At 41.5% G+C, this 10,372-nt stretch overlaps 1 protein-coding gene across 1 annotated transcript in view; it reads left to right on the forward strand.

The window, feature by feature from the left end:
- The window catches only part of HIBADH (3-hydroxyisobutyrate dehydrogenase), a 106,940-nt gene extending 96,932 nt beyond the window's left edge, over positions 1-10,008 (forward strand). Inside the window, exons 7-8 of the mRNA XM_004604057.2 lie at positions 5,205-5,361; positions 9,058-10,008. Coding sequence (XP_004604114.1) covers positions 5,205-5,361; positions 9,058-9,216 — 316 coding nt within the window. The 3' untranslated portion in view covers positions 9,217-10,008. The remainder of the gene's footprint in view (positions 1-5,204; positions 5,362-9,057) is intronic.
- The last annotated feature ends 364 nt before the right edge of the window (positions 10,009-10,372 follow it).

Here is a 10,372-nt window from a genome sequence, read left to right on the forward strand (position 1 = left end):
TATATATTGAAAACTATCTGTTGGCTAGTCAAGTGGGATTACTATCAGAAAGAAAATAAAAAGTGATAAAATTCCAGATAGAAACATTAAGAGCTGAAGCATTGATTTTTCCCAGTTATAAAAACAACATTTAGGAATATGAAACTTTAAATTTTTTACTTTATCAAATTCTATATACATTGACGTTACTAAAATATTATATATATGTATATTAGATCTATATGTAAATTGTCCAACCACTAAACAGAAACTCATTTAACTATTAAAGTAATTTACAAGTTTATGGTGCTTCAGATTGTGTTAATTGTTTATTTTCATAACATTAGGATTTTTATCAGTTTATCTTACAAAGATTTTCAGTGCTTTGAATATTCTGAAAATGATTGCTTCTGCTGTTGTCTTTTCTCCATGTTTTACAGACATGGTTTAAAATGACACGATTGTTCTCTAATAGAGTATAGAGAACAGCCACGATTTATTGAGCTTTGCAAGGTGAAAGAGAAAATTGGCATCAGCAAGCATAAATTCCCTAGTAGTAAATTCCCACAAAGTAGCACAGCTTCAAAGTAGTTCAGCCACATTTATATTCTGTTCAGTCAGAAGCAAAATCTTTTTAGAGCATTAATGTCAACATTTACAAATAGAGTTACCTATTCCTATGAAGTGGTCATTTCTAATTAATTTTAATCTCGTAAGTCTGTGTTTTCCTGCAACATTAATGGCTCCCATTTTCTGTTTTATTTTTAAATAGAATAATACTTTACAGTTTAAAATTTATCTTTTTCAGTAGTCATAAAGGTTGCTGATTTTTAATTCTGTAAAAAAGTTAAGCATAAAATCCATTAATAAGCCTCATATTTTGAGTTTCTTTTTTATTGACCTTCCGACTTTCTAATTGGGGCGTATTTAAGAGTTGATGTAATTTCAAAGCACTGATAGCATTAGACAGGTTTTATTCCTCTGCATCACATAGAAGCAACATTAATAGTGTGAGTTTTATTGCTTAATTTTTGCTATTTTGTGTTTTTAATGTTAGTGAAATGGCAGTTCCCTTACATTATCAAGTGGAACCCAAGCCCTTACAGCAGAACCTTATTGGCCTTCTACTGTTAAGCTCAAAACTTGCTCTTACAGGAGGTCATTCAAGATAAGTATACCCCAAATCTAATTTTAGCTTCTTGACAACCACCCTCCGAGGGGGCTGTATTTCCATTTGGGTGTGAGTCTCATTTGTGCCCCCTAAGCAATAGAACAGATGACAGAAGTTTATGATAAAGCCAACTAATTTGAGACTCATGGTGACGAGAGTTTGGGTGTCTGTCTAGGCTGCCCTCCATCTCTGCTGTACCCTGAAGTTTTTTTCGTTTATAAAATGAGAAAAATAGTGACATCTCTACAGGCTTTTAAGGAGATAAAAATAAGTCAATCGTATATATATATTTATTTATTTATTTATTGTAAATTATTTTTTATTAAATCACTGTGAGATTGAGCATTATAAAACCTTCATTCATACAATGTTCTAACACCCATCCCTCCGCCAGTGTACATTTCCCAGCACCAGTGTCTCCAGGTTCCCTCCCCCATCCCCCTCTCTCTGTTCCCCCACCCCCCCCTTTGGCCCATAATACATGCTCAGTGCATAGTAGTTACTGGTGTGGTGATTGTTAGTATTTAAATTGTATGTTATTTGCTTGATAATTCTCTCATAACTGGCATTAGGGTGTGTGTGTGTGTGTCTGTGTGTGTGTGTCTTGTCTTCCAGGCTCCATGAGCTTTGTCTGCTCATTGTTGTACCATAAGACCATACCTGACACCTAGGAGGCACTCAGTGCTGTTCATGATGAGGAAGAGTGTGGGAGGAGGGAGGTCCTTCCGCTTCAGGTCCAAGTTCTCTGCTGTGTGTCGTCACTAGCCTGCCCCTACAGGACAGGCATGCCTTCTTCGGTGGTCTCCCTGGCTCTGAGCACATCATCTGCACAGAGCAGCAGGTCTGTTTAAAGGATGGTGAGCAAGTGAATGATTGATTGCAGTGGACGGAGTCTCGGCGTTGCTTTCTCAGATCTGTTCCTTTGATACAGATATCTCAGCTTAGTGACATAATTTGCTTTGTTCTTACAGGAGCCAGACAGGATAGATTCTTAGAGCAAATACAAAGTGAACAAACTTTTTTGGCCTTTTAAAGTCTTGGCTGCAGTGAAGGCGAGCATTTGGAATATTTTACATTCTTCGTTTTTGTTTTGCAATTTATGCATCATTTTTGCTTCTTCCAAAAGTTCATTTAAAATTCTTGTATTTTAAATGTGAGTTGATTTGACACAGTGACGTTTATTTGAGTTGCATTATATATGCGGTCAGAGCAATGAATTTCTTCTGTTTATATCAGAGAACATTCCAGCAATTGTAAAGCCACATGCATGCACGCATGCACTCTCGAACCACATCCAGTGGCAAGTTATTATGGGGACTGACAGACTGTCATCCTTTTGATGGCTTGAGCTGTATATCTCTTGAACAGCAATGGGGCTCTTATGCAGAAAGTATCATATGTTCCCAGCCAATTTACAGGGAAACAGCAATAACATTTTATCATGGTTGAGAGCCCAGTAGCTGCTTCCTATTAAACTTGCCCTTTCAGATACCTGTCTTGGATTAATTTGTTGATTTCAAATGGAAACTCAGTCTTCTCCAGTGAAGCATGACGTTCTAGGATAGACTCCCTGAATGACAATTACTGTGTATTCTAGCTGGTTTCAGACCATTACAAGCCTTGGGCACAGAGGAAGACAGAGGACTTCAGTAACTGATTTTAATATCATGTCTAATTTTAACTGTCAGTTATAGATGTGCCCGTGAAAGAATCTTCAGAAAGATGAAATGCAAAACACTTCTAACTTACTCTTTTTAATGATGCAGTGTGCTGGAGGGTGGGGAGCCCGGAGGAGCAGCGGAGAGGGTGTGGGCATCTTCCTAAAGGTACCAGCACAGTGGAAAAACATCAGGTTTGAAAAGTGAGCATGTTGCCTCATTTCTGTGTGTGCCCCTCAGCGTGCTTCTCAGCAATAATATGCTCACCAAAAGGGGTGCCACAGATGAGTGCCGCCATCTTCCTTGAACACGCAAGAAAAATGAAATGTAAGGTTTTACAAAGGACAATAAGCTTTGCTCATCATTCATTTTAGTGAATAGTATAAGCAGAGGACAGTTTTCCTTAGTCAAGATTGTTTCTGAAGTCCTACCTGGTACATTATAAAGATGGGGAGTAACTCAGATGCTTTCAGTGTTATGGGGGAGTCATTTCAAAAGCACATCTGAATTAGAAAACCCTTAAATATATTTCAAGTGGAAGTGAGAAGTGATGTTTTGGGGAGACGTAGAAATACCCGCTATTGGCCACTTGCCTGGCATAACCCAAGTTCCATCTCTGACACCCCATACAGTACCCCAAGCCCACCAGGAGTAACCACTGAGTGCAGAGCCAGGAGTAAACCCTGAGCACAGCTGGGTGTGGCTCCAAAATAAACAAAATATACACTATTGATGGAGCACATTAGCTATGTTTCTGAACAGTTATGCTTAAAGGATATGTTTATAGCCACAGCAATTAACTAATAATTTGTGATTTTGCTTTTCACAGTTTTTCTCCCCTCAGCACATCGTTTTTCCCTTCTCCAAAGTCATCTGTTACAGTAGTGTACAGATGGTATAATTTTACCTAAAAGGGAAAAGAAATCATCAGTCGCAATTGTATATGCAACATACTTGGGTCCTTAGAAAAGAATAAATCAAACTCTTGGTATTCCCTCCCGCTTCCCCCCACCCCTGCCCCAGCAACCCACAATTGAACAGAATGTCCTGATAGCCTATTTAAATAGTTTTCTAGATATTTTAATTCTTAGTAAAAGAAACAGAGCCTATAGTATGCATGACCCACTGTATGACTTCACAAACATGGCACACAGACAGCTTTGAACCATAGCCTTGACCCACAGTTGCTCCTGGAAAATAATTATGTGAGGTGGGATTCCCACATAGACACTGTAGCAGCCCTGCCTCTCTGCCAGGCATCGAGAAAATGCCTCACTGGCAGTGATAGTCAGATTTGGAAGGACACGGGCGTCTATTTGAACATACAAAATAAACAAGAACTTAAGCCCCCAAGCGTAATTTTAGCACTTACATGTGTTTCTTTTCAATATTCTTTGTTAATTCTGGAAGAGACTGGTTTTAAAAAAAGGCAGAAAGCTTTTATGGCAATTGTCTCATAATGGCTCTTGGTATTAAAGAAATCAATAAATCGCTGGGTGTAAAGTTTTATTTGAAACTTAATTCCATGCTGCTTAGCAGAACTGTTCTTCCCAAACTCCATTAAAGATACTTAGAATAAAAATAATGCAGCATTTTGATTTTTTTTCCCTCTAGGTTCACATGGAACAGCCGTTTATGCCATCAGCTTGGTGATAGAACAAATGATGTTTCCGCTTGGGCAAGCTTTGTTTTATCAGGATCAGTAACCTTATCAGCAGTTGACCCAGAACTATAATGCATGTCTCTGAATAGATAGCATATGTCACAACTCTGTACAGACTTGCTTCATAAGCAAGATTGTCTAATGAAGATTTAATAAATAAGGAAAAGTTTGCGGCAAGAAATGTCTTCTTGGATAATGATAACTTCTCATAAGCCTATTTTACTGCTCTTGGCTCATCTCTTACATTTATCCTCATAAAAGCTAGAAGAATAAACATACATATAAATGCATCTGCACGGACTCCCATGATACTTAGTTTATCTGTCAATATTTCTTCCTGAAATACATCATTTGTGAATCATGAATGTAGAATTTAGGTGATCATACTGGTTTAAGGTTCTTATGTGACACATAAATACAATAATTTCCAAAAGACTAGAAAACCCAGGTGTGCGATAAATTGACAACACTTTTATACAGTTATCTATTGTTTCTTAAAATTAGGATAGCAAAAGTTTTCTCTCCATGCAGAATGGCCTGACTCAGCAATGTTTAATCACTAGTTTTTAATATCCTATAATTTGAGATTGGATTCTTCCTCTCATCAGTCCCTTTGATTTTTGAAGACATGGAGTAAATGGAGAGGGAAGACGGAGCATCCTCACACATAAATAAGTCACACGTGACTTGTACATTTTGACAGTTAACACTTCTTTTCTTTGACCTTTGACAGGTTAGGGCTTGACCCTCGGCTCTTGGCTAAAATCCTGAACATGAGCTCGGGACGATGTTGGTCAAGTGACACTTACAATCCTGTACCTGGGGTGATGGATGGAGTTCCCTCTGCAAATAACTATCAGGGTGGATTCGGATCAGCACTCATGGCTAAGGTAAGGCGAATGCAGGGACGGGGTGGGAGAGAGGGAACAATGCTGGCGCTCCCATTCTCCTCCTCCTCTCCCCTTTCCCCTGCACACAGCCACCCTTTTCAACCAGACACATGTCTGTCCCCGAAGGCCAGGTTACTAGAACAGTGATTTACCTACTCATTGGAAATGAGTGAAAACAGGGCCTAGATAAAAATTCTAATCTTGTTTGTTTTTATTCCTGGCCTCTTGGGATAAAATTGTGGGCTGGGATTTTTCTTTTGTGCTAGGGTTGGTTTGTAGTATAAGCTGGTAAAATCTTGTTTCTTCACGATTGTGCAAGGATTGACCAAGTCCTTAGAATGAATGGAGTAAGAATTTTCTGATGTTTAATAATGCATTGATATGAAATGTGCCTATCACAAAAAAGAGAGGATCCTTCTCATCATAGTAAATACATCCTCCCACTCTTAGAGTATATCTATTTTTGGAAAGTTGTTGAGAAAGAAAATCTTTGGCTTCCTGTCAACTTAAGGAAATTCTTCTTTGGTGAGGCAGACATTCGTGTTTCTGGACAAAGCATATTTCTCCCCAAATGTATTTTTTTTTCTTTTCTGATCACCAAAGCAATAATTCATTCACCTGCAGACTATATTCCGCCAACTGCCCTTCACTCTCCCTGATACGCTGCTCATTCTTTCTGCTTCTTTTCTTTCTTTTTTTTTTCTTCTCAGTTTTGGTTGTTGAGCCACACCCAGCAGTGCGCAGGAATCCTCCTGGCAGGGCTCAGAGGACCATATGTGGTGCCGGGGAACCTGGATCAGCCTCGCACAAGGCAAACACCTCCGTTTCTGCCTGACCCTAGGCTTAGCCTCAGTTTGATTTCCCACCCTCACCTCTCACTGGTCAGCTTGCCCTTATTCTCACCTTTGCCCAGTCACTTCCCACAGCACAGCAAGCAGTTTCCAGTTTCCACTCCCCAGACTGGAAAAACCTCCAGATGGAGTGTTTCTGTTCAGGGGTCTACTCAACCCTACATGTCCTAGCTTGGCCTGCTTTGGGGGGTTCACCTTTGTCTTCCCGCTCCCCTCAACTGGGACCTTACAAATCTCCTTTCTGCCCCTTTTCTTGTTCATTAGCAAACCCCCACACTCGCTGGTTCTCGGACATATCACTGCACCCTGACTTCTGGCACATTGTCAGCACACTTTAAATATTTATTGGATGAAAGAACATTAAAAACTGTGTTTCTTATTTTGCAGTTTTATTTCTCTATAATTCGGTCAAAAATATTTATTTTTATGCTAATCGGTACCTTGTGTTCAGGCTCTCAGACCCGGCACATGGGTGTCTATCACTGTACTGAGCAGCTGTCTTTTGTTTGTTTGTTTGTTTGTTTTTGCTTTTTGGGTCACACCCAGCGATGCTCAGGGGTTACTCCTGGCTCTGCAGTCAGGAATCACTCTTGGCAGTACTCAGGGGACCATATGGGATGCTGTGAGTTGAACCCAGGTCGGCTGCGTGCAAGGAAGATGACGCCCTACCCGCTGTGCTATCGCTCCAGCCCCCTGAGCAGCTGTTTTGAAAACAGCAAGTAGCACCTAAAGTTTGTTGTTCTCATTAAAATTGCCGGGTACACAAAGGTACATGGACATTGAAAGAATCACATTTATGCCCAATTTCCAGTATGTATTCATACGAAATAGGATGTGACCCAGTGGCTTATTTGGTGCCTTAGGAATGCCAAGAGCTCAAGCAGAGAACCTGCTAACAAATCAGGTAGAGGAAGGAAGAAGCTTCTGCTTAGAAAGCACCAGGTCTGACCAGCTCTCTGTGCCAGCTCAGCCCTGGGACTTGTCTCTGGGCTTCACTGCCCAGCTACCCTTTACTTCGGCCTGGGAATAGGAGCTGTAGAGGAATTTAAGTTTAACATAGATGTGAAAGTTACATAAATAAGCACAAAATAACGTCGGCACCTGGAACGTCCTAGATACTCAATACACTAGCGAGTTCATGCATTCTTCTTGCTCCTTTTCCTTTGAGTGGATGGTATAGGTAACTCCTCAGTTAGCTAGGCTGTTTCTCCAAGCATAGAAATATTCTGCATCGTTCTCTTTTCATTACTCAATAACTTTTCCATGCTTAGAGAGGTGAGAATAGTAATGGGAAGAAGAAAATCTATGATTTTTGCCACTTGTTTATGGCTCTTTTAAAATAATACATGAAGCAAAGTACAGGGAATATTATTTCAAATATTTGTGTCTTTCATTTTCTCCAGGTTTTTCAAGTTTGGGCAAGATTCCATTTGAGTGGTAGTGAATATTCTTTAGCCTTAACTTATACTTTAGCTCTAGAATATTCTATAACTCTAGTAAAGAGTTATAATTTCAATATTTCTAAGCAAACATTCAGTTTTTTGGGGTTTTTTTTGGGGGGGTTCACACCCGGCGATGAGGCTCATGCACTCAGCAGTTACTCCTGGTGGTGCTCAGGGGACCATATGGGATGCTGGGAATTGAACCCGTGTCGGCCGTGTGTAAGGCAAACACCCTACCCACTGTGCTATCACTCCAGCCCCAACATTCAGATTTCTAGAGCTAGAGCTTCACTCTGAGATGTAAAGATGACTGTCCCTTTACTCTTAAAGTCTAGACTTCTTACCAGATGAGCTAAAGCTTCTGTCTTCCGTCCTGGGCCTCCTTCTTGCCCCTAACATCTTTGCTCCTTGAGTCACAGTGGGTTTCTTACTATTTCTTGGATAACCTCGAAGTATCCTCCTATGGGGCTTGTCTGGCTTGGCCACTTCCCAAAACTCCTCCCCCAACTCTCCAAAGAATTCACTTATTTCTAATATGCCAGTATTGGGTCTGTTGTCCATACCCCAAGAATGTCTCCCTTAAATACTTCACCTATCAGAACTCTTTCTCCCACCCCACTCATCACTTCCCAACTCTTCACCTGCCTTATTTTTATTCCTAGCATTTGTCATTTTCTGGAATGTTAGTGTTCATCTTGTTGCCTGCCTTCCCTGTGGCAGCACGCATACTGAGAACAGTGTTAGTCATGCTGGTGTCCATAATGAATGCGTAGAAGATGCCTCACAGTCAACAGTTTCTAAATATTTATTGAATAACAGATTGAATGCTTGTTCACTCATTCCATGATAGCACTTATCTTAGGCTTCTGCAGATTTAAAAAAAAAAAAATCTCCCAGGGCAGCAGGTAGGATATTTGCCTGGCAAGTGGGTTCAATCCTGGGCACCACATACAGTCCCCTGAGTCCCACCAGGAGTGATCTGAGCCCCAGCAGGAGTAATCTGAGTGCAGAGCTGGGAGTAATCCCTGAGCACAGCTGGGCATGCCCCCTCCTTCCCAACAAAACAAAACACAACTCCCAGTGTCATCAGATGTCAGGAACATCTTGCAGATGACTGAGAGTAGATATCCAGAAATGAAGATTTCTGGCCACAGCAGCTTTATAGTCCGTGAAGACATGTCTAAATATACCTCTCTATAACTGCACGCACGCGCACACGCGCGCGCGCACACACACACACACACACACACACACACACACACACATTCTTCTTGTGTGCTAGTAGCACCATTACCTCTTCAGACTTCATTTTTCCTTCTCTGACACCCGGGCCCCAGGAGTCGCCAGTGCAGGTGAACCTTGGCCACGTCTCAGTGTGTTTCCTTCTGCCTTGTCTGATTTAGGACCTGGGATTGGCGCAAGACTCTGCTACCAACACAAAGAGCCCCATCTCTCTGGGCAGCCAGGCCCACCAAATCTACAGGATGATGTGTGCGAAGGGCTACGCAAAGAAAGACTTCTCGTCCGTGTTCCAGTTCCTGCGGGAGGAGGAGAGCATCTGAGGCGGCCTCTGGCCGTGGACACTGTTGGAAACCAAACTCTACCTTGGAGCCTCCTCCTAGCTCACTCCACAAGTAAAGGGGTTTAATCACAGGCCACCCATCTGCTTTTGATCCTCTAAGGCCAAATAAACCCTAGGATTTTCCACCCATTTTTAACTGCTTATTCTTTGAAATGATTTAGGAAACATCCTCTCTGATTTCTTTTTTTCTACAATCCACTGATGGTCTCTGCTAATGAGCCGATTGACCTTTTTTTCTAAGTTCGATCCCTGAACATCTTCATCTAAATCGTTGTGTACTTGATCAGGATCTGAGTTACTCTGCTCTTCAAATAAAACCAAACTTTTTTCAACAGGGTAAGCCCTGTCTTAAAGGAAAGAAAACAAATCAGCATGAGGAAAGGAGCCGGAGAAGGGGAGGTGCAGTGCGTCACTCCCATGCCCCTCCGCGGTGCCAGGACCCCGTGGCCTCCTGGCATTGGTGGTGGCATGCTCGCATCACACCTTCACTTTCCAGGCACGTGATGGGGGAGACCACTCCTGCCTCGCAGCTCTTCATTTGGGCTCAGTTGCAGGATCTCAGTGTGCCCCTCACAACAACTCCCACTACTCAGCAAACGTGTTTTCTATGTTTTGCTCCCTTGTACATTCTTACTACATATTTTTTGACTTCAGAAGAATGACATCTTTAGATCTGTTTCAGAGCCAATGATGATATTTGCTTTAGAGAATTATAACATTCTAAATAGAACCATATTATTTTCAATTCAAATAAATTTCTATGCTGATAGTATGTATTTTTTTGGCATTTTGTGTGTGTGTGTGTGTGTGTGTGTGTGTGTGTGTGTGTGTTTCCCCCATCAATAACTGGATATTTAGCTGGTTTAACAACATGAGGTCACCCATGATGGGGAATCGAGGGAGGATGGGGGAAAGAAAAACTAAAAGGACCTGAGTTCCAAACTGGCTAATGACAGGCCAGAACTGCTGAGTCCTTCGGGGCCAGGCAGTCGGACAGTTCTCCTAGGGCAGGGTGCCAGGAATTCAGCATACATGCATCCTGAGCCCAGCTGCCTCATCCCCATGTGGGCCTCCTGAGATATTCTAGGTGATAGGCCTAGAAACTGAATTTGGCAGAAGCACCACTATTTTCATTA

This window comes from Sorex araneus, chromosome 1 (assembly GCF_027595985.1).
Source record: "Sorex araneus isolate mSorAra2 chromosome 1, mSorAra2.pri, whole genome shotgun sequence".
Taxonomy (NCBI): domain Eukaryota; kingdom Metazoa; phylum Chordata; class Mammalia; order Eulipotyphla; family Soricidae; genus Sorex; species Sorex araneus.